At 37.4% G+C, this 25,066-nt stretch overlaps 1 protein-coding gene across 1 annotated transcript in view; it reads left to right on the top strand.

Moving 5' to 3' along the window:
• Window positions 1-25,066, top strand: part of ctdspl2b (CTD (carboxy-terminal domain, RNA polymerase II, polypeptide A) small phosphatase like 2b) — a 76,990-nt gene that overhangs the window by 32,853 nt on the left and 19,071 nt on the right. The window contains exons 2-4 of the mRNA XM_067441438.1: window positions 17,878-18,062; window positions 20,630-20,759; window positions 24,402-24,551. Coding sequence (XP_067297539.1) covers window positions 17,901-18,062; window positions 20,630-20,759; window positions 24,402-24,551 — 442 coding nt within the window. The 5' untranslated portion in view covers window positions 17,878-17,900. The remainder of the gene's footprint in view (window positions 1-17,877; window positions 18,063-20,629; window positions 20,760-24,401; window positions 24,552-25,066) is intronic.

Genomic DNA, 25,066 nt, shown 5'->3' with positions numbered 1-25,066 from the left:
AAATCCCCGATTTTTTGCCAAAAAATTCGAATTACGATTTTAATCGATCCCCCCCCCCCCCCCCCCCCTACTTAAAATCAATCTGCATGACAAAGAAATTGTTCAAAACAAGTTTTAACTTTATTTTGTTTAGGTAAAATATTTGCAGCTTGGTAGAGTGCCTACCTGGGGTGCCAAACTTTCAGCATGTGAATAACCCAGACCATTCCACAGTATAAATGGGCACCATATCTTTTGCAATATACAGTATACAAATCAAAGGTTTATTAATTGATATGCAGATTAACTTTTATTAAACAGTAATGTGCAAAAAAAAAAAGTATAGGGAAAATTGAAATGTTATGCTATTTAATAATATGCTAATGATATTATTAAATATAGATTACCATTGTTCTTCAATATTCTCACACTGAACTGACCGATAGCTTCAGTTATTATAAAATGAGCTCTTTACTTGCTTTCTGTGTAATTTAGTTTTTCATGAGACTTGGTGACTTCGTACTTTTCTCCATATATTAAGGAGTGTAAATGGCTAATAAATCAATAAGTGCTCTTCTGCTGGTTATAGTGGTGGGCACTGCATATCTTTTTTTAATAAAAAATGCTTGTTTGCCACAAAATGGATTAAACATTAAACTAAAATAATATTTCTTTCACAAGACCCCTTTACACTTTTAGTTTTACAAACCATCACATTAAAAATAGCATATTTTGGATATTTAGAGCTTTGAAGTGCTGGAAATAAGTGCAGTAAGTGTACAAAACCATTGGAAAGTGCTTGAATTTCAATCTCAAAAGGTTGTACGAATCCTGAGATAAATAATGACAACAACATTAAATCCATGTGGTTTTACTCGGTTTTACTACAGTAAATCATGGTGAATGTTGGTGATTTGTGACTGAAACCCCTGACCTTCGCTCATGTTGTCTCCACGTCAGCTCTGTTTGATCTAATATCTGTGGTTCATAACAGAACTCTGCGCCGAACGCTTCCACTAGATCACAGTAGCGATGTTATTAACTCTGTGGTGAATTTAAACGCTCTCTCACTGGATGTCCGTGTATGAGCTCGCGCTGCGTTCATTGTCCGCGCAGCTCAAATGAGCGCAGTTCCGTTCAGACTTCAAACACACTTTGCAGCGGGGTATTGTTAATAGTTCTGTGAAATACTGAACCAATGACACTTGTTAGACGCTATCCTTGTTGTTTGTGTATCTCTGTGGCAAACGCGCGGGGGAGGGCTGAGCCATTACGGGAGCCCAGAGGGAGCGTCGGCGGATTTTAAAGAAAAAAAACGATTTTCATTCACAAAAATCGACATGAAACTACAAACTCGAATTAATCGATAAAATCGATTTATCGCCCAGCCCTACATCCAGGTAATGACGGCGAAAACGACGGGTCATATTCGGACATACGGCCGCACTCGCATGCACTGAACACAGTTTATAAAGAGGGGAAACAGTATGCTATTTTTATTTACCCGCCACGGTGGCCGGTAGGTGAAGCGAGTTTACCCGCCACAACTCAAAATCACCCGCGTTTGGCTGGTGGCGGGTGCTAATTTCCATCCCTGCAGCACACTGCAGGAAGTAGACAGAAGTAAACACTGAGAACATATATTCATATATACATATAAGTGTAAGTGATAACAAGTAAGTGATTTGTGGGACCATTTCGTCAGAAAGGGTGATGAAGTTGCGTGCAAAATAAGCTATGTGGTTATACAATACAGAACAATAGTAGGCTACAAGCTCCTGACTGGTGGAGAAAAGCAAATGAAAGTTGCTTCCCGAGGCTGGCCGCTCTATTCTTCGGGCATCAGTGCCATCTGAAGCCTTGTTTAAAGGGGTACTTCAGGGCTGGGAAGAGGAATCTGTATTTAAACTGGGTCCTCAATGTAGTAGAAATGTGAAATTTATTTTTGAATTTGGTGCCTTCTAGACTGAGAAAAGACAGAAAATGTATTTTTGTCTCATAGGGATGAAAGACTACAATTGCCAGAATGCTTCTCTGCCCTGTGAGGCCATTCCCAAAGCCACCAACTTGATTACTGTGACTGAGTTGGAGAGGGCACTAAAATTAAAAACTGAACGTGTCTGTTCAATATAATGAGTGAGTCACCGCGCGAGTATCACAGCACTGAGCACTAACTGCAGGAGTGAGATAAATGAGCTAAATGAGCTGAATGAGCTCTCATGATGAGAGCTGAGGTAATCGTGACTACACTTGCGGCATACATTCATAACGTAAGTTAAGTCTGGCGCATTTCAGAAACAGCGCGGGTTCAAAACATGCAGAAATGGCTCCCTCTGCTGGCTGTAGTCTTTAGCCTTTGGCCAAACATTCCTCCTATGATGCAAATATCGTCAATTTGCGTCATAGGAGGAATTTTTTCCAGAAATAAAATGCATAAATCTCTTGTCTCAGGGGATATGAGGGGGGAAAACACAATTATTTGAATATACTCCAGGGTTTCTACTGATACAAAGCCATATGCTAATTGCTGAAGTAACCCTTTAATGCTTTTCGTAGTGTGGTTTTGTGTGACAGCTTAACACAAATCTTGGCCCGAGTTCGACTGGAGCCTGTGTTTTTTTTTGTTTTGTTTGTTTTTTTGGCTTACATTGCTGTAGCCATTAAAATAGTTCAGTTTTGTTTTTAATGTCAAACTAGTTCTATTTTGTTTAGTTTATTTGTAAATATTTGTTAATTTAGAAAATGTTTAGAGCAATTTTTTGTTTGTTAAATTAAAAAAATTTAAGTGACGAGACGACCAAGCGGCCAGCGGCCGATAGTGAGTTAACCACATGTTTAATACATTTAACCTCTCAAATCAACTCTTGACTTGTCTTGCCTATAATAAAATCCATAGATCTAATTAGGGGTGGGCGATATCTCGATATTTAAAATATATTGAGATATTTTTTAAACTCGATATGGATTTGGACATATCGTATATATATCGATGTTGTTTATATTTAATTCTGATTCCGTCACTTTGCTTGTTTGCCTTCTCTGTGCTGTGCTCGCGTGCCCCCCGCCTCATTGCTTTTGTTCCCCCTTCCCTCGCGTGTTGTCTCATTGAACACGGCGGCGTCCGCAACCAGGTGAGGATTAGTTATCATGTTGACAAGTGTGTGCGTTGTTCAAGACTCAGTTTAGAGAACATGATTTTCCTTCTAACACAACTGCTTGCTAAAATTCATAAAGAAATATTAATGTTGATCATAGTTCAAATTGCAAGTTTCACCCACAGTAAGGTGATTGACACTAATGGTGCGAGACGCGGTCACAATCATGGCAGTTTATGATTTTGTCTTAACTGATCGCATAGTTTTCGGTTAAGAGGTCAAAATGATCGCATATTTGAAAACATTTCAAAATTATTGCAATATCATTATTATTATTATTATTATTATTTTCAGCATTATCACAGGATTATGATGAATAGGTCTATTCATGTTTTAACCAAGAGGGAAAAACGGGACATCCCGGGTGTCCTGAGACACAGTGCTCTTCTGTAAGTTGTGCTGTAGCCTAAGCCTATCATATAGCCTACCTTCTGACATTCATATTTCGTTCTGTAACTGGAAAAGAAGTGAATATCGGCTCGTGTACATGATCCGCATGATGAGGCGCTCACTCACGCTTTAGTAAAGAGTGCGACATCTACTGTTTGAATTTTGATACAAATTTACCAGGAAGTGGTGTTATGACAATCAGTTTTTTAATATCTCAGTCATGCCCCCATCTTTCTGCAGAATACTTACTGTTTATTTTAAGTGTAAAAAAGGAGTCTTTGATTCATCTTTTGAAAGCATGAAATTAATGAAAAGAAGGCTATATGTATAATTTATTTTCTTTTACAGTTAAATTATTATTATTTATGTAATTGGGGAGTTTTTTTTTTTTTAAATGTTGCAAAAGCACTTTGTTCCTACATGAACTGACTACCTCTTTGCACTTCAATAAAAAAGATTTTGTGGTATTTGGCATATTTGTTTTTGCTGTAGTTTTTAGGGGGTTATTTTTCCTGTAAAGATATCGAGATATATTTTTTGCTCCATATCGCCCAGCCTTAGATCTAATACTTCAAGCACCAAAATGTTAGTTAATTTTGCCTAGGCTACTAGCCTACTATAATATTACCTCCACAGTAAAAGGCATTTTTGACGAGCTGAGGCAGGCTGTTGCGGCATTTGCAGCGATGTGTGTTGCAGTAGCACCATCATATCTATCTGACTACAACATATAGCCCATAACACGCTTTCACACGTTTATTTTTTTAACCATTTGCCAGGAGTAAAATTTACACGTGGTTTAAACAACCAGTTATATTTACACTTGTCCGGTTTTGTCTGAAATGCTTTCAGACCACCTTCTGAATTGGTTTGTCTGAGTAATCGGGTTTAAATGTCTCGAAAGAATCTCGGAATGCATTTATGCCTACTCCTGGTCATTTCGCAATCAGATAGATAGCCTACCTGGACAGAGAAAACGAATGAAAAAGACCATAACTCATAGCAGCTGAAGAAACCCGCGCTGCTGCTGGACTCTAGCCTATTATGTGCGAGCCATGTCTTGACAGTCGCGTAAGCTATTATAGTCTTGTGTTAATCAGATAATGATCCACAATCAAATCTGAGGCTGAAATAAATTGAACAGGAGAAACGGCAACATCAGGATGTCCGTCTCTGTGGTATGTACTGTATTTAGGGGCCTTTGTGTGTCTTTAAGCGCAGTTTATGAGGACATGATTCGGTTTATGGACTATTGTATGTGACTAGACCTTAGAGGTAGCAAGCAAAACGGTTTTGCACGTCAGAGTCAGAATAGTGTAACGTTATACAGAACAACAATGGAGTAACCGTTAGCGCATTTGAATGACGAAGCACACGATCGTATCGTTTACTGATATTACTCATGCGACGGTAGCCAATAGCAGAGACATTTGAAGTTGATTTACTCACCGGTTGCTTCCAAAGCAGGACCGCTCTGTCAAAAACACACTTCTTTGGTATGATTTGGTGAAGTCCTGTGACAGCAGTGACCGTGGAAATCCACTTTGCGACGCGACTGAAGCGATGCCTTGAAGCTTCCCGTCATTTCTGCGTTCAAATTGGTTCAAATGCAGCGCTGCCTTCCCGGAATGCTGTGCTGAAGCGTTGAAGTCGCTCGACGTCACCCATAGGAATAAAGTGGAGCGCGGCGCGTCATAAGTGTTCACGGACGACTGGATCTGCACCTGAGAGACTGTTTACGGCGTGCATTTCCTCTCTCTCCCTCTAGTCACGCGCGCGCGCACCCTACCGGGAGAAGAGCCCGTACAGCCCATACAAGGACCTTCCGATCTATTTAACGTCAAGTAGACCCATACTCGAAAAAAACTCGCTGAAACTTGTGAGAAACCGGAAGGAGTATTTTTAACACAGAAATACTCCATCAAACGTCCAACATTAGTTTTTGAAACTTTGTCTATGTTTAGGATGGGAATCCAAGTCTTTAAAGGTGTAAAAAGCTCAGTATGCATGAAACAGCATTTCACCCCCCCTTTAAACTTTCCGGTAAAATAAATTATAATAGTTTATATAAGTTAAAATGAACGTGCTCTGCAGCTTTTTCTTTCAAGTATTTTTTTTTTTAAAAAGAACTAAAAAAATAATAATCATAAGAATCATCTTTTACATACAGTACTATTAAGTAAAACATTTAAAGCTGAAAATTAACATTAAAAAATAACACATTTCACCATGAAATCATGTAGTGAATTGTTCTGTGTGTTTAACAATCACCATTATGATATCCAGAGCTGTGAAAAATAAAAATACAGGAAAACACAAAACTGCCTGATGTTATTTCCCCCAACTTCAAAGGCCCCTTTAAATTATTAAAACTAGATGCTTATCTTAACTTTAAGGTTACTTATCATGTAAACTACCCATAGGCTACAGCATGTTAAATGCATGTTTGGAACAGAGGGGAAAACGGTCGCATTTGCAGCAGATATGCATTGCTGCCTAATGTGCCCATTATAAATCAAAGCACGAGATGACAGGGGTCGAGCAGAACACCAGAAAATCTGACAGAATGTCTGCGCAATACACGAGCCGCGGTTCAGGTGCGCGCGCGACCAATGCTGCCTGAGCACAACGAGCGCGCGGCTCCCGCTCTCCATACGCAAAGCTTCTGCGCCGCCTGCGCGTGCAGTGTGAAACTGCCGTTAGCGTCGAGTTTCTTAACTTTTTCGCAGCCGAAAGCAGAGCCGTGGAGACCAACTTCGCCATACTTTCATTGTTTTGAAGGGCGAGTTGAAATGACGGGAGGGGTTGTGTCGCGGAGATTTGCTTCCCCCCGTCTGCACTTTCCTCAGACATATGTTCTTAACCCACACGACACAGAATTTCATTACAAATAAGTAAAATTCCGGGGAAATCTGCGTTAACACCAGATTCCGCGTTTATATGCAGATTCCGCGTTAATATGCCAATTCCGCGATTCCGTCCGCGATTCCGTGATCGCGGAAATTATAGGGCCCTAATAAATGCAGGGCTCTTGAACTGTTCTGTATTTTCTGCTGTTTGCACAATAAAAACATGAGAAAAAAGTCTTTTTAACGGGTCACAGACACTCTTCAATTGTATTTTTATGTAATGCCAATTTAATATTATAATCTTACCAGTTAGCGGTTAATAATCGATTAATGAGCATTGGTTGTCGGTAGGGATGCACGATATTATCGGCACGACATCGGAATCGGCCGATAAACGCTTAAAATATAAAATTGGCATCGGCCGATATGAAAACATTATGCCGATATGCCTTGCCGATATGATAACGTGTTGATATGTGCCTGCAATAACTCGCGTGTGCAAGGAGTGCTACAGCGATAAGACCATGTCAGCACTGCGGTCATTCTTCAAGTGAAAACAAAAATACATTGCATGTACAGTGATTTATATTGACTGTTTTTAAATGCTGCCTTGAATTTCTGAATGCACGTACAGAAGTGACCGTCAGCAGCAGATTTGCCAAGTTTTCACAACAAAACTAGCCCAAAACAAGCCCAATCGCGTCTCCCCACTCTCTAGCGCGTGAGGCAGCCTCCACAGCAACAGAAACTCCTCCAGGTCCTAGTGCCCTCCAGCTAGACCGCTATATATTTATACATGTAGTGGGGGCGCTGTTGTTACAGTAATACAATGAAAAGTAGAATACACAAATAAATTGAAGTTACTTCTTGTTCTGAATAAACAAATCAGTAATGATGTCATAAATCACAAGCATGACACTTGTAAATTAAATGCTTTTATAATACAGTGTATTAATCTGTAATACAAATTTACGAAATGGATGATGAAAAATAATCCAAGGAGCTCTACAATAATTGTAGAATTAAAAGACAGCATCAGTGGATGTCATGCCACCCCCACTTCATGTGCACAAACGTTAAATCCAAAAATACAATATTTAGGTTACAGCTGCATCTGGGGTGAAAAATTACTGACTTTATTATTGTTATTTTCAGAGCTAATATACTCTTATCATAAAAAGAACTTTATTAACATTTATTTATCTTCAACAAGAATCCTTTTAGTAAGGATACCTTAGAAATCTGAAACCAGAATGAAAAGAAATAGTTTTTGCTCAAAATGGTGTTGTTTCCAAACAAAGGGAAAAAATAAACATATATCGGCATCGGCCAAAATGAGCTGAAAAATATCGACATATCAGATATCGGCAAAAATCCAATATCATGCATCCCTAGTTGTCGGTCGGGAAAATTAACCGAAATGAGCATCCCTAATATATATATGTGTGTGTGTGTATATATGTATATGTGCTTCTTGTAGTAAAATGTGTGAAGAACAAAAGAATCTTCCACAGGGTCAAAGAGTTTTATGATTTGTTTGATCAGGGGTCTCCAACCTTTTTTCATTTGAGAGCTAATTTTTAGAAATGAAATTCGCAGAGAGCTACTCGTGTTCTCAAGAATAGACAGTTTATGCATCCCTATATCCTCATATAGTGACACGGCAGCTCTACAAAGACAGCAAGTGTCTACGCCCGTTATTCACTCAGAGACGCAGAATTTGCAGGAGTAATATTTAAATAGGTATTTTGCGGTTTAATATTCATAGACTCTGGTACTGCACTGCTTATATTTATAAATAATTTTGCACGCCCATTTTTTCAGTTTTTGATTTGTTAAAAAAGTTTGAAACATCCAATAAATTTCATTCCACTTCATGATTGTGTCCCACTTGTTTTTGATTCTTCACAAAAAATCATAGTTTTATATCTATGTTTGAAGCCTGAAATGTGGCAAAAGGTCGCAAAGTTCAAGGGCGGCGAATACTTTCGCAAGGCACTGTGTATAGAGTCACTTTCAAATTTACACCAATGCAAGTGTATTACATAGCAAAAAAGAGAAAAAAAATAGATGCAGTAAGTGGCGCTATGGTGAGCTATTTTTAGACCAGTCCTGCGGGCAACTCGTGGTTATACCTTATTGGTGACCCCTGTGTTTGATTATGTGCTGCAAGAGAAAGAGAAACAAAAAATCCCTGATGTGTATGAAATGCGCTATATACACAAACAACACACATTGAGTAATAGCAAGCACAAACTGTGTTAAATACTACAGCACTGTTTTCTGCTTTACCACACTGAATGATGCACATACTCATAATTAAAAGCAAACAAAAGAAAGAAACGTGTATAATTGGAGATTTGGGAAAATAAATAAGAGGTTCCATGTCCATTGTCCAGTAGAATAAAATGGAGACTTTTTTTAAAAAAAATAGTGGAAAATCGGGTGACCAGATCGCAAAATGCATGCGCTTAAATATAGCTCCCCTTACAAGCCTACCTCTCTCATTCGGCAAGAATCCACTTGTTTCCATGGCTGCGATATAACATTTAATCGCAAAGCTATTATTTATTTTGTAAATAAATGTTTGTGCTTCACTCATGTCATTTATATTCACGTTAATCAGCATTTACATACAAAATAGTGTTTTGGCCGCCCACCGTGGTGGTGCGATTGTCACGAACAGCCCTATTGCTGGATAACAATATGTAATATTGTAATAATATTGCAATATTGTAATATGTAGACAACATTTTTAAATTAAACCTAATTATCTATATTTAGTCTTTTTTAAATTTATATATTTAAAAACATATAACTGTCTTTCACTCCCTATTTTTCTCAACTGTCTTTTGATAACTTCACAATTCTAAATGGAAATGGACTAAATGGACTGCATTTATATAGCGCTTTTATCCAAAGTGCTTTACATTTTTGCCTCACATTCACCCATTCATACACCGACGGCGATGTCAGCCATGTAAGGCGCCATCCAGCTCGTCGGGAGCAGCTGGGGTTAGGTGTCTTGCTCATGGACACTTCGACACTTGGTCAAGTGGAACCGGGGATTGATCCACCAACCTTCTGGTTTGTAGACAACCTACATGAACCACTGAGCCACTGCCGCCCCAATTCTGCACTAATTGGAGTCACTTCAAAGATTGTACATCTTTGAAGTGACTTTCATTAGTGCAGAATTGTGACAAATGTTGTCCTAGAGTGATGTAAAAGTCGCATTTCTGATGTGACTATTCAGACTGAGGCCACATTGCAAAACTTCTGACCTCTATCAGATTGGAAGTGGACCAAATTGGAATTGAAAAGATCAGATCCATGTGGTTTGTGCTGTTCACACTATCATGGCAAAAACGGATCTAAGTCACATATGATAAATATGATTTTAAAAAATCTGAATTTTGCCACATCTACCTGAACATAGCCTTTGACATGCCATGCATTAAATAACAAGTTGCACTTTCTGGTTTATCATGGACTTAATGTGTGGAGTGTGAAGTTCTAGATTTCTAGAGTTCATAAGTCATTTAAGTATATGTCAAACTGAGCAGACACTCAGCCTTAGGGATAATTTCTTGGAAACATGTCAGTAGCCTTGGCTTTGCTGGCAGTGTGCGGTCAAGGCTTCTTTTTTTCTTCAAACCAACATATCAGAACATGACCTGTAAATGATTGTGTTGTACGGGCCTAGGTCAGAAGGGGTCACATTATTAATGGTTGCCTTGCTATTATCATATAATCAGAATCTTTATTGCCAAGAACAGGTGTACAAAGAATTTGCTGTGGTATGCAGGTGCTTTAAGAAAGAGATATAAGTCATTATAATTTTGATGTATTAACCCTTTCCTACTATATAGGGTGTTTAATGTCTACTGCTATTTGACTTTAAGCAAGGTTCATTAAATCTTACTGGGGAAAAGATCCCAGTAAGCATCTGCTGAAGATGCGGTTGAATCTTTATTTCTGTTCTTGTAGAAGAAAGGCTTTAGCTCCTCAGTGTTGTGAGGTAGCTGTCTTGGCATGATGTCTGTTCGAGGCAGTGGATGAGTCACCATTTTGGTGGTTAAGGAAAAAGCTGAGATGTATTACCAGCTTTACCCTTTTCTCTCTACTCTTCGCCATTCCTTTCCTGTCTCTTTCATGCTTGCAATATGTCTCGTTGTCCTCTCTTGTTCTCTGGCTAACGACACAATGTAGCTCTCTTTTCTGTGGACAATTTTTAGCATGGTCTGTTGATTTGGGTTCTGTGTCTGTTCATGTATCAGTGTAATCCTGTATTTAATTACAGACATCTTGTCAGGCATAGAAAATCTACTCCAGTGTTCTTCACATTGTGTTAGATCTAGAAAGATTTTCCCAGCTGCTTGGAAATCCATTGATACCCTTCTTTCATTTAAATGTGCATCATTTCCAAGGCATTGTAAAATAATGGAAGTGTGAGTAGGGCTGGGAAAAAATCGATTTGATTTAAAAATCGAGTTGGTAGGTTACATCGATTCATATTTTCAAAAAAACAATTTTTTTTTTCTCCTAGGCAGTATAGTGCAATATTTACATTTTGCATTCGCTAAATCTTCCTTCAGGGTTTCCGTAGCATGGCTCGGCCGAGGCAAGGGGGTAATCTAGCACTCGAAAAGCGTTCCACCCATAGGGACGGCCATTGCTAACCAAGCCATCACCTGCTGTTATTATCCCATTGACTCCCATCCATTTTTGAGTCACTTTGACAGTGAATAACTTTACATCTGAGGCGTAAAGGCAAGGGAGAAGAATAGGGTGAAGCCGATAGTGAGCCAAAAGCAACGGGAGAAAATATTTAAACAACGTGATTCAGATTTTACTTTCCACAACTACTAGAAGACCTACAACTGTTAAGACAGGTTGCTTACGTCACATCTACGTCATCAAGCTCAGTCTGAGCCTGCGCAGTTCGCTCAGCCATCAGGAAGTGAGTGCCTCTTGACCTCATTTTCCACGGTTGAAGTCTATGGGAACGCTCTGTTCATTTCTTTAACTGTCTATGGGCCAAGGACAGCGTATGCACACAAACAACATGGGCATAGCAGAAACAGCCGGCGAAAGAGAGCAGCTCCTTCCAAAAAATAATGCTCTTAGACTTCAGTCGTGTGGAGTTGCAGTTAGCGCCCCATCGGAGAGGGCCTTTAGTGTGGGTGGTGGTATTGTTACCTGTAACCGAGATATAGCTGTCAACCCTCCCGTTTTTCCGGGTTTCTCACGTATTTTAGCTCTTCTCCCTTCGGCTTCCCGTATTTTTGCGCTCAGATAGTTACGTGTTCTGTTTAAACAATCAATGTCTGTGAAGGGGCTTGCACTTGTTGCTAGATCAACGCATCTGGTGATAGTGTATGTGAATATTAAACAGCAAAAAGACTATTTAGTCTGCGAATCGTGTGTGTGTGCGTGCGTGCGCGCGTGAATTAATGGTGTGACCCGCAGTTTACCTCAAACACAGGCCTAACATAGAATTTCGCATGACAATCATGCGTTTCCATCTCGTGCGAGGACATATACGCATGTCCATCAACTCCAAAGCTGCTCTGAGTCACTTCACGAGCATTTTACCGTTTAATCTGAGAAAAACCACCGTCATGTCATAAACGCAAAGAAACTCAAAAGTGTTCACGGCAACCCGTCAAAATAAAATTTTGGTTTTTACTTGAGAAATATATCACTGTTTTACAAATAGGCTAATACACTGTTATAATTATTATTTTAGTTACCTCAGGATTTTTTGTTGTTTATTAGCTCAATCCAAATACAGTATAAATAATTTGGATGTTTAACCATCTTTGTTGCACACGGCACAGTGACTTTTCAATTTGATAAAGGAAACCCATTAGCCTATGCCATTTTATGTTGATGCACTTTAATTAAATATATATATATATATATATATATATATATATATATATATATATATATATATATATATATATATATATATATATATATATATATATATTTAAAATATATGTACAGTTTGCAATTATTTTGTTTTAAATGGGGGGCAGGGTGAATAAATAGAATCGTAAATCGAGTTTTTTTTTTTAGGGGAAAAATTGCCCAGCCCTAAGTGTTAGTTGGATTTCTTTATTGGGAGTATTGGGAGGGTACAGTCAGGGCTGATGAAACGCCTGACAGGTCACAAATGCTGGAGCACATTTGTGGTCAGTGGTTACGTAAGCATGCTTTGAGAAGGGGGACACATGACCAAGAACTGTAGTTAATTTCAGGATTATTTTTATCCCCTTGATCTACAGGGTTGCCTTTAAAGAAGAGTGACATTCCCTCCACATCAGGAAAATATTAACTTTTTTTCCCTGTCCTTATTTCATCTCACATTTTTCTTTTTCTTTTGTCTTGTAAGAAACTGCTACTCGATGTTGATCTGCAATATCCTCATCTTTTTTCTAGTGATTTGTTCAGCAACACAAAAAAAAGAGTGAAAAAGATTTTTTGACATTTTTCCAACTTTTGCCAAACTTAAAAAAATTATTTGTAAATTATTTTTATTTTTTTAATTATTCAAGTAGGTCTCAAAGGTATAGCTAGTTCACCCAAAAATGAAAATCGTCATTGTTTACTCACCCTCATGTCATGTCTTTTCAAACCTGTGTGAGGGATTCCCTAATGATTTCCATTGTGTGGACAAGAACCACTGAAACATTCTTCAAATGATGATCTTTTATGTTCTATAGAAGAAAGTAGGTAATTAGCATAATTAGCTTAATCGTCCATTTTTACCACATATTTTGCACTGTATGGCAAATTTCTACAATATGTGAGGGGTTTTGGGGTTTTTAGAGGATGCTGATTTAATTTCTGGCACTTTCAGACTTCAAAATGGTAATTCTATAACACATTTGGATAAATTTAGACACATTTTTATTACTTTTTGGACTAAATATTTGGTTATTTTCATAGTAAACACAATCATTTCACATTTCAGATTCACAAGAGCTCTTGGTCTTTGATGTGAATGTTGATAACCTAAATTTGTTTACATTTCTTGCAGTCCAGTCATGTTTTTATACAAATAAGCTGTTGCAGCTAGGTGCTGTAATAGTTGTGATAAGTATGTTGTAAGCAAAGGAGCATAGTCTAGTGTTAAAGTTGAAATTCACCTTGTAAATATTTTTTTATTATATGGCTTTAATATTCGTAGAAAAGTCAGTCAAGGGATTTAATGTTTACATTTTAATGTTGACAATTAGGCCTGTCACGATAGTCGATAAAGCAATTAAATCGCACGATTAAAAAAAATGAGCTCGATAATTTTTCCGGCCGCAATAATTGCTATTTGCATGTTTTTTTGTTTTCCTCGTCTCTCTCGTTGACTGCGCGCGCCTCGTCCGTTTGTTGAGGTGTTTATACTCGACGCGCAGACCGGGTGCAGCGTGATGAGACTTCATTCTCGGCCAGCAAATTCGTCTGGAACTCGTGGCTCTTTGGTTGCGGACCCACACGCAAAGTTACGAAATTTGACGTGCACAACGGCAAGCGAAATGGGACTCCGCATCATTTTTGCCGCGTGCACCCATGCGCTCGAGCAGACGCATGTTTAAACGAGGCTTAAAGCTACACTGAAGTTTGATAAACGCAAGTTAATTCTTCAGTTCAATCTTTGTGTGCTAAAAAGGCACAAGTTCCTGTAGAGATAGCAATACACATTCTCCTTTTTTTGCCAAATAAATGTAAAGCATGTCATCAATGTCTTCTCTCATGCTGTATCAAAATATCACTTTCCTCAGAGATGGTCAAGTTCAGTTTGTGCATGATTAGGCTATGATGTAAAAAAAATATTTTTAATACTGTATCCTACGAACCGAACTGTGGGTTTTGTGAACCGTGCCGCCCCTAATATGCTCCTAAAACACAATCATCCGTTGCAGTTTTCATCCATTTTATTTATTGTTTTTGGTACTTATTTAAATGCATTTTTTAAACAGACTGAGAGTCCATGCTTTTATTGGTTTTGGTTGTTTTGTTCATTTATTGTGGTTATTTAAAATGTTTTCCATTTTTAGTGTTAAATTGTCTTTAGAAATTAAAGTTTATTGATCTTTGAAAAGGTGTACCTGCATTTTATCCCATTATCATTATTTTAGATGAAAATGTACTCAGAACGACAATATGATCGTTTATCGTAATTATTTCTTGGCCAATATATATTGTCCAGCAAAATTTGTTATCGTGACAGGCCTATTGACAATACTAATGTTTTCACATTAAGATAAAAGGCGTTAATGACAGTTATAATGACAGTATTGTGTAATACTTTGTGAATTTCTAGTCAGATCCATTTTATGGATAAATCTATTGTTCTAAAATTTGTGTTTAAAACCATGATTTAAAAATGTGTAATTCTTGTGTGGAGGATTATTTAACCATTCGACTCTAGGGTTAAATACTTTCAAAAGACATGGTTTGATCTAGTGTTGCACAATATACCGGTACTAGAAAAGTATTGCGATACCCTGCTATTTCAAATGGTACGATATGGACTTTTATTAGTACCGGTACTTTAAGGAGGACAGCGCATATGAGCTGTATTTCTTAATTTGTGTGGATGTGTGACAGCAGGTGTCAGGACGTGTGTGCAGAGCTCTGCTTCAGCCATTCATTAAACATTAGAAGCAGAAGAGTTAAAATATATACGCACAACGCATGACAAACAAAGCAACATAAATATGCGCGCATGAGAAGAAAAAGCGTGGCGCGGGACGTGCTGGCGCTACCGGACTTTGACCTGAAACGCGCGCACGTGCCTTTCAGACAACAAACATGCGATCGCCATTCAGTTCTTTCGCGGCTTATTATTTGGGTTTGAATGGTCAAATATATGTAAAATGCAAGGTCTGGCGAGTATTCAGGTAAACACAGTCGGAGATGTCTTTAGTGAATGTGTAGCCTACAGCTGAGGTAATTAAATCCATGCATGTCTTAAGCCAGACCTAATATTCTGTGATTAATGTTAAGCAAACAATGAAAAATAGAAAACCACCACATGCTTGGCTAAATAACTAAAATATATTTATTAAGAATCAGTGTATAGTAAATTATAGAGTGTAGACTAAATAAGTGGTTTTCTATTTGATTATTTAATTTCTTTCTTGACTTGCTACTGTTAAATAGACCTAATGTAGCTGAAAAATAAACAACTGTTTTTGTCATATTGTTTGTAATTTGCATTTTTTGCTTATTTTTAAAAACAAATACAATTAAAAATCTATATTATAATTATAAGATTACAATTTTTAAAATATAAAATTACTCGAATCATAAAATAAGATTTTGGTCATCCCAACCTGTTGAGAAGTGATAATATGATTGATAATGATGACCTCTGTAAAGATCTTCACACTGGCATGCAGATATTATAGCAATAAAAGAAGGGAATGGTCAAAAACCAGGGCAGGAACATGCTGGCCAAGTGAATTTTTAGTAAAAATAAATAAAACAATGAATAATAAGTTCTGTTGTCATATTAATCATATTATAGTCATATTATCCGTTTTTTGTTTGTTTTTTACCGTGATATCGATTTAGTATTGGTATCGAGGTATTTTAGTCTGGTATCGTATCGAAGTCATAAATTTCGTATCGTGACTAGTGATCGACCGATATTGATTTTTTTTTATTACCGATTATTTGCATGTTTATGTGCCGATAACCGATATAGAACCAATATTTACTTATTGGGTTTTCTGTTTTTTACAATTACAGCAACAGCACTGAACTGAGCTTTTTAAACACTGTAATTTTTGCAGTTTCACTCACTTACATACAGAACAATTTACATCAATAAATTATAAACAGAATTGTACAACATTAAATGTTAAATTAAATTAAACAACATTAATGCTGTTTTACCTTTTTATTTATAAATACAGCCATATTAAAAACAGGCAAAATACATTTATAAAGTCTAATGTTTTCAAATGGAGAACATAAATGAGAGTTGAGTCTATCAACTCCCCATAACTGTGAGCATAAATATAAGCATTCATTTTAAACTACAGTTTTAAAAGTGTTTAATAGACTAAGGGGTGAATATTCTCTGGATTATGCAAACATTGTAAAAGCTCATGTATTCGCTGGTTTGTTTATGTCAATCTCATCTAGTACGGTATCAAAATGAATGTTTGTGTCAGTCTCTGAATTATGCTGATGACAGGGTGCTGTTTTCATCTCTGCGTTTTACACACGTCTTGCGGAGATAGGCTTAATAATTCATTTTCACTGAGTTTTTAATTCGATGTTTATTATAAAACAACGAAATGTTATATAATGTTAAATGTCATATAGCAGACTTTAATATAATTTAAGGAGTTTTAAACGAGTCGGTCTTGTTTACATGTACAGTGACTAGCCTATGCTGGAACAACAACTCGGTGAGAGTACGGCTGAACGCGACTGAGCATTAACACAGAGAGAGAAAAAGTTTGGTGCTTTTATTTCTAACATGCTCTCATTCGTGGCGTAATAATTAATTTTCACGGAGCTGTAATTAATTAGATGTTTATTATATAAATGTTATATAGCAGACGTTAATATAATTTAAGGAGTTTTAAACAAGTCGTTTTTGTTTACATGGTGATCTAGCCTATATGCTGGAGCAACAACTCTGTGTGAGAACGGCTGAATGCGACTGAGAATAAACACAAAGAGAGAAATTCTTTTGGCGCTTTTTTTTCCAACATGCTCTCATTCATGGCTGTTTTATTTCATTCATGTGAAGTTGCATCTTTATTGTGACATGATGACGGATTACCTGACTGACTCCTTCAGTGAGGTCATCTCTAGCGTTTAAACTACCTATACATATCAACATCTTATTTGAGGTTATCTCAATTTTGCATAACTGTTATGTTAAACAAAGTTGATTAATTAAGGGATGCAGGTTATTTTACCTCTGAACACAGCTGTTGATAATCTCCCTTCAGACGCAGTTCTTTAATGGTGCGCTTGTATGCAATTCTCACAACGTCCACAAGATGCCGCCATTTATCGGAAAATCCGATATTACAAAACCGATACCCGATTATGGGAAAATGCTTAAATATCGGGAATCCGATATATCGGTCGATCACTAATCGTGACAACACTTTGGCCTGGGAAATAATGCACTTGTAGTTGTGTTTTACTATGGAGGTGCTTCATCTGAATGATGAACCATGCTGGCTGGAGTCTATTGTGTCTTGAATACATCCAGATGTCTGTGGCTAGAGCTCTTGGCTGATGTGTTGCACTTAAAAAAAAACGAGCTCAGCGCCATAACTCATTCAAAACCATTAAGAGTGTGATTAATGTGAAAATGTGAAAATCTTTGATCAAAGTTAGACTTCTGAAGATCATTGCTAAACAGAGGGATTTCCTCCTGTGATACACTCTTTATCTGTGCAGTTTTGTTTTATTTTGGTACCTTATGTGTGAGCTTTTCTGTCTTGTCTTTTCTCTTTCCCCAGTCTTACATGTGACTCTTAACAAAATGAGGCTGAGAATGCGCAAGGCTTCTCAGCAGCCAAACCTCGTCCGCAGGCCCTGCCCGGCCCGGACCAAGCGAAAGCACTCCGAGATGGAGGAGTGCTCAGGTGAAAGCAAGGGTCTTCTGTCTAGCATCAAGAAGTTCATCCATGGAAATTCCATCAAGGTGAGCCTCTAGCAGCCTCTCTCTCTCTGTCTTCTATTATGGGTTCATTTAGTTTGGCAGTTTCAGATCTCTAGAGCTCTTTTCTTGGTTTTGATGATCGTGGCCCAGAATGTTCTATAATGGAATGCAAGCAAGACCTGGTATCATATTCCCCCCAGAAATGTGTGGTGGAATGCCGTTGCTTGTCTGAGGAGCTCAAACCTGTTCTAATTTTAGCTGTGGTTCCACAGCCCTCACATAATGACAGTAGGTAGCTGGCTTTAACAGGCACGCAGCCTGCGGCAGAAAAACCAGGGGTTCACACATTATGTCCAGTACAGATGTCTCTTCTTTGGGTTCTAAATCACCTCAATTTGGTTTAGGCAGTGGTTATCAACCTGTTAGATTTTAAGGCCCCCCCATTGTTCACAATAATATTCAAAGACCCCATATATTTACAGCAATTCATGATTCACTAGTTATTTATTTAAAAAAAAAATATATATATAAATATGTGTATATATATATATATATATATATATATATATAATATGTATGCGTGTGTGTGTGTGTGTATATATATATATATATATATATATATATATATATATATATATATATATATATATATGTGTGTGTGTATGTTTAATTCAGTGGTTCTCTTCATTTTTGACTCCAATATAGGTGGCCTTCAAAAATACCTCTATTGTTCTGCTGTAATTATGAAAACTGCTTATCAATGTTTATTATTAACAGAAGCCTGGTGTGTTAATGCATTGCATTACACAAATGAACAATTAGTGTTTCCAGAAGTTTCTGAAAATTAGTTCTTCAATACAAGCAAACGTTTTTGAAGGGGGTGGAATTTGAATTCAGCATTATAATTTGGAGTTAGATTATTTTAATATGTAACCTTAAAGGAACACGCCAACTTTTTGGGACTTTGGCTTATTAAGTGTATCCCTCAGAGTTAGATAAGTCCATATATATCATTCTCATCTCCGCGCATCCAATAACTCAGTCTGACACACACTCCCGCTAGCCTAGCTTAGCACAAAGACTGGAGGTATATGGATTTAGGTAGCCTACTGCTCAACAAGTGACAAAATAACGCCAACATTTTCCTATTTACATGTTGCGATGTGTATAGTCACAGCGTGTATAAATAACAAGGTTACATGAGACACAGCCATCTTATAAACATATACATACTGTGGACTATATTCTCAGAAGGCGCAGCACTGCTCCACTTCTGCGGAGTGATTTGCTCGCAGCACCTGAGAAGCCCCGCGGTGAGAAGCAGAGAGTTCGCTCAGAGTTGGAGTAATTGCTAGATAGTTTACAATCATTCCACATACAATCACGGTTGTTCGCTGTATTGCGAAGGCCTGCGACAAAAACGGGAGACCAGGTAATACAATGATATTCCATAGAATTCCAACCCAAAACGCTGACCTAATGAATCGATGGCTACTTGCCCTGGATATAGATCCAAATACACCTGTAGCCATCATCTAGTGGCATCGGGTTTGCTCTGAACATTTCACAGAGCACGACTATTTCTTACAAATGAAATTGTCCACACGGACCATGAAACGTGTGCTGAAGGATACGGCCATCCCATCGATAATACAGACGGGACAGATCACTCGCGGCTGCGGTAAGTGTTCCGTTATGTTTTTTAGATGTGTAAGTTAGCCTACTGTAACAGAGCCGTTAGCTAGATCTAATAACATTTCTGACACTGTTACATGTATAGGGTGGTCACTACTCTATTGGACTTTTTCCCGTGCTTCATGTATTCCCTGTAATGTTAGTATTGTGTTGTCATGAACGAGTCTGTCACAGTAACAAATGAGCGGTGCTAGAGATAATTCTCTGGACTGTAGCATTTACCTTTCTAATGAATTGGAGGGGGGATTGGCTGTTTTAACTCAGGCAGGTCAATTTTTGTTTGTGGGTTCATTGTCCAAAAAAAAACATTTTTTTTAAATTAATTTATTATTATTTAAATAAAATAAAAATCACTTGGTGGACAGCTGTCCATTAGGTTCACTTTTTCCGGTTGATTTTGTCACAACGGGAGAAAAAAATATATCGACAACTGCCAGGTGTATTAGGGACACCTAATACACCTGTTTTTATAATTTCCACACATATTGTATTCGTTCTGATTCTCCCTAGGCTAGCGGGAGTGTGTGTGCCCATGATTTACCGTATTTTCCGGACTATAAGTCGCACCAGAGTATGTCGCACCAGTCAAAAGATGCGTTATGAAAAGGAAAAAACGGATGACTTAAGGATGAGTAAATCATGAGCTATTTAAAATGTTTGGGTGAACTATCCCTTTAAGCAATGCCTATAATTTATTTAGTCACTCTTTTGATTCACATTACTCATTGTCTGTTTCCCAAAAGTAATTCTCCAACTTGCAACATATTTCTGGGATTTTTGTCTCTAAAAGTCCTGTTCATATCTCCCCCAGCATCCTCAAATAGACTCACTATAGTGTCCTCCTTACAAGACTCTGTAATTAAATCTAGAAACTCATGCAACTCACAAACTTGTGATTTTTTTGTGTTTAACAGGTGGAGCAGGACAACCCAGCGAAGAGGAATCGACTGAGCTGCGAGCTGATCACCTCCACCCCACAGAGAAACAATGACCTGCAAAGGAAAAGCATCTACAAGGCCCGTCGAAGAAGCTCCGTCAATGGTGGTGAGTCACTGTACTTGTGTGCTGTGGTTAAACAATGTAAACTGATAGCCTGCACTGTAGGGCTGCACGATATTGGAAAAAAAATACATTGCAATATTTTTTCCCTCAACGATATATATTGCGAGCCATCAGTCCAGGCTAAAGTCAATAATTACCATTTCATGATATTAATAATTTCAGTAATAAGCAAGCTTCATTACAAGTGACAAAAAGAAATGTTGGAAAGTATGTGCAAACATGAAAATAAACCTCCAGTAGGCGGTAGCAGGTGACCGTCTTAATGAGTAAGTCACTGAGTTGTTCATTCAAGCGATTCATTCAAACGCTGAATCGTTCACGCTTGTTGCTGAGCGGTGAGCAGCGGCACAGCGAACCAATCACTGTGCAGGCACGCGGAACGTGCATGTCACTCCAGCAACAAACTTGTGTTTACTGTGTGCTACTTACGGTGTTCTCTTAATACACCATGGGCTACGACCCTTCACATCGCATGTTACGGCGATGTGACTATCGCTCGCGCACATCGCAATGTCGTGTTAAAACTAGAGGTCGGCCAATAGTGGATTTTACCGATAGCTTGGTTAGACCACGCTTGCCGATAACCTATTAATCGACCATTAGTTTTTAAAAAGATACTAGATTAAAATAATAATAATAATAACAACAAATAAAAAACACACAAAGCAGTGCTGAACTTTATTACAAGAAATAAAAAACAGTACTGAACCATGAAAATGTTCTAAATTGCATATGTAAATATGAATATATATTAAAATAAAATGACAAGTTCTAACAGAATTGTTTTTACAGAAAATAACTAAAACATTAAAATATTACAAATAAATGTTTCTTTAGCTATAACCTAGAAACATGTAACAGACTGCAAGTCCTGTTTGTTAACAAGGATTTATTAGCTTATTTAGCTAGCTTACATGAATGATATGCAATATACATTTTACACTGTGTAGTAATAGTTGAGCAATACAATCGTATCTTAATTATTCATGTTAGTTCATAGTGCATAAAAGTTTAACAAAAATAAAACTAACAATGAATAATACTTCTACAGCATTTATTAACCTTACTTAATGTTACAAATGGAATATTGGATATAATGTATTGTAACGGATAACTGTATTATATTAAGTGTTATTTCATATAAATCCAAACCGTTTGCTTTTTTAAGAACACTTGACGGTTTTCTTATCAAAATAACAAAATATGTATTGAAATCGAATGCGTTTCTGATGTGTTTATATTTCTGTTGGATACATGACCATACTGTTTGGTTTCTTACGTCACTAGTTGTTACATCTCTTTAACTGCTTTTGGTAAATGTTAATGTTAGCGTCCTCTCAGCCTCGACGACAAATAAACTACATCCATACTGCTGTCCTTTCGCTGATAAAGCATCTAGTCACCAACATTTTTTTACTTTATAATGATTTGGCAACATGTATTGAAGTGTTCTGTATTCATACCGTTTCCCTTTCGCTGTTTTAAACGCTTGTCGGATGTGTCAGTGCGCTCAGTGCAGCGTTCGGTGAAGCGCGCGTCGTCACGTGTTAAGGCCGCTCTCGCACTATATAATGCCAGCCGACCCTTCTCAGAGCTCTTGTGGCTGATTTCTGCCGATAACCGATTGTTCCACCAATCAGCTATTGGTGCTGATTAATTGGCAAATCTGATGAATCGGTCGACCTCTAGTTAAAACAGAATATTGTTCAGCCCTACTGCACTGGGTCTGTCACTGTTAGGGATGCTCATTTCGTTTAATTTTCCAGACCGACAACCGATGCTCATTAATCGATTATTAACCATTAACCGATAAGATTATAATATTGAATTGGCATTAAATTAAAATACAATTGACGAGAGTCTGTGACCCGTTAAAAAAACTTTTCGCGGGTTTATTTTACTGTGCAAACAGCAGAACATACAGAACAGCTCAACAACAGAACCTGGATCCACACATTATCACATTTTCAGGCACCTTTCTCTGTTCTGACAACAGAGAAAAACAAAATAAAATATTTTAAATAAAAAGCATAAAATAAATAGGCCTACACTATATATTTTCACTTAAATAATTACCAAATTGAGATGACAAAACGGAAATACACTGAATCCGTTTTAAGCTTTGAATGACCGGAATGGTTTTTCCGTCAAATAAAAATAGCAGGCCTACCGCAATCCACACTTTGACTTTTTAATTGTTAAATTGTAACATGTCAAAGTGATGTGGGTTAGTCTGGAGCACAGCCTATTGACCGTTAGACCCGCGGCAAAAAGCCTTGTTGTAAGCCTCGAGGCTTCGCGGATCCGCTGACTCCGCACACGCCTCGTCTGTTTGGGGAACTGTTCGACGCGCTCGTCATTGTGCTGTTCTTTGAAACGACAGAGGGTGACTTGAAGTAATTGTTCTATAAACCAACAGTGGTAAGAAGAACATACGTGATAATGTTTACTTTAGTAAATGTGACTAAAACCATACTACGAAAAGCATTTAACAAGGTTTCATATGGCACTGATGCCTGGGGAATACAGAGATAATGCCGCGGCCAGCCTCGGGAAGCGCCTTTCGTTTGCTTTCCTCCACCAGTCAGGAGCTTGTAGCTACTGCTGTATTTTAATGTATTTAATTTTGCAAGTAACTTGGTCGCCCTTTCTCTCGAAATGGTCCCACACAGTAGGCTTCACACAGTAGTGTGGTTGCATGTGTCGACGCGCCCCGTGAGTTAATAAAGTTTTTTTTTTTTTTTTTAACCATGCAACAAACAAAAAGCGTAAAAAAACACCTTTACCACAGTTTAACTGATAGTCTGTCAAAATTCTTACTATCGGTTAATGGTTAAACGGCCAATATGAGCATCCCTAGTCACTATACCACATTTTATCACACCATTTCAGTAGTACAAACATTTGTGAAATATCATGATTTGAGATTACCGCAGCAAAAACCTAATGTGCTAGTGAACACAATTGCGTATGTTTTTTTATTGATGTAATTTGCTATGGTTAATCAATGACATTTTTTTTTTATTTAAATAATATATTTGTATTTAAATTATTTATAAAATATAAATATTTTTTGACAACAATACATTGCACATAGTTTATTATTTTAGATGCCTTTTTAAAAGACTACAATTGAAAAATGTATATATTATCTATAAAGTTCAGCCCACCAAAGTGGGTAATAAGAGTGACTGTTACATGCCAGTAGTGTATTATTAATTTGAAATATGGTTAATTAACATAAGGTTATTTTATTTTTTAAATATTGCAGTTATTGTCAATACTGGAATTTTGCAACACACCTAAGACAAACATACATTTGCATCTGTTTGTTTGGTGTTGGTTGTTCAGTGTAATGCCTTAAACGGTCCATATTATCATAAACGAGCAGGGCTTTGGAAGTATCAAACCTGTCGGTTTGATTGACAAGGATTATATGCGACAAGAACATGGTTGCACTTACCTGGCAATGACATCAGTGTCTCCTGTGCATCTAAGTATTCATCATAGTTTATTGCCCAAACTCATATGGAGTTGGGCATTTAAATTTTTTGTTCTACATTTGTAATTTGATAAAGTTAATCTTTTGTTAATTTGTTTTTCTCTTTAAACTTTGTCCTATAGAAACCACTAACCATGACACGAGTAAGCCTGTCAAGCCTAATGGGAAGTTGGAGGACTCTGAGGAGGTGGTGGGCAGTCCACCCCGCACCACCCTGCTTGGAACCATCTTCTCTCCTGTCTTCAACTTCTTTTCACCAGCAAATAAAAATGGTAAGACACTCTAGAGTCTAGACTAAAGATGAATGCGGCAGATATCCTAACCATAATGTGCCGAAGATTATTTGAAGGATGATGATAAATAGATTCTCCTTCTGTTGGAATTACTACATTAACATTTATGCTTCAAATGACATATTTTTAGAATATTGTTCAAGTGTACATGTGTTGTTTAGTGTTTGCTTAAAATAAGCTTGACTGATAAAACATTCTTCATTTATCATTCTTGGTAATGATGGCAGTTTTCCTAATTTAAGAAGAGTTCTTTTTAGAAAAAAGAGATCCTGTATTAGAGTCTAGGTACTCTCCTATACACCACCGTTCAACTGGATTCTTTGATCAATAGAAAGTTAACATGTGCTTAATTTATTTGATAGAAATCTTTTGTAACATTTATAAATGTCTTGACTGTCACATTTGGTAAAATTAAAATTTTCTTTCTGTGTAATTAATAGGACTCATTTCTTCAATAATAATAAAAACCGACCCCAAATGTTTGAGTTGTAGTG

The sequence above is a fragment of the Pseudorasbora parva genome, chromosome 1 (genome assembly GCF_024679245.1).
Source record: "Pseudorasbora parva isolate DD20220531a chromosome 1, ASM2467924v1, whole genome shotgun sequence".
Classification (NCBI taxonomy): Eukaryota; Metazoa; Chordata; class Actinopteri; order Cypriniformes; family Gobionidae; genus Pseudorasbora; species Pseudorasbora parva.
Note: the sequence above shows the minus strand (reverse complement) of the source record. Positions and strands in the feature narration are given on the sequence as shown.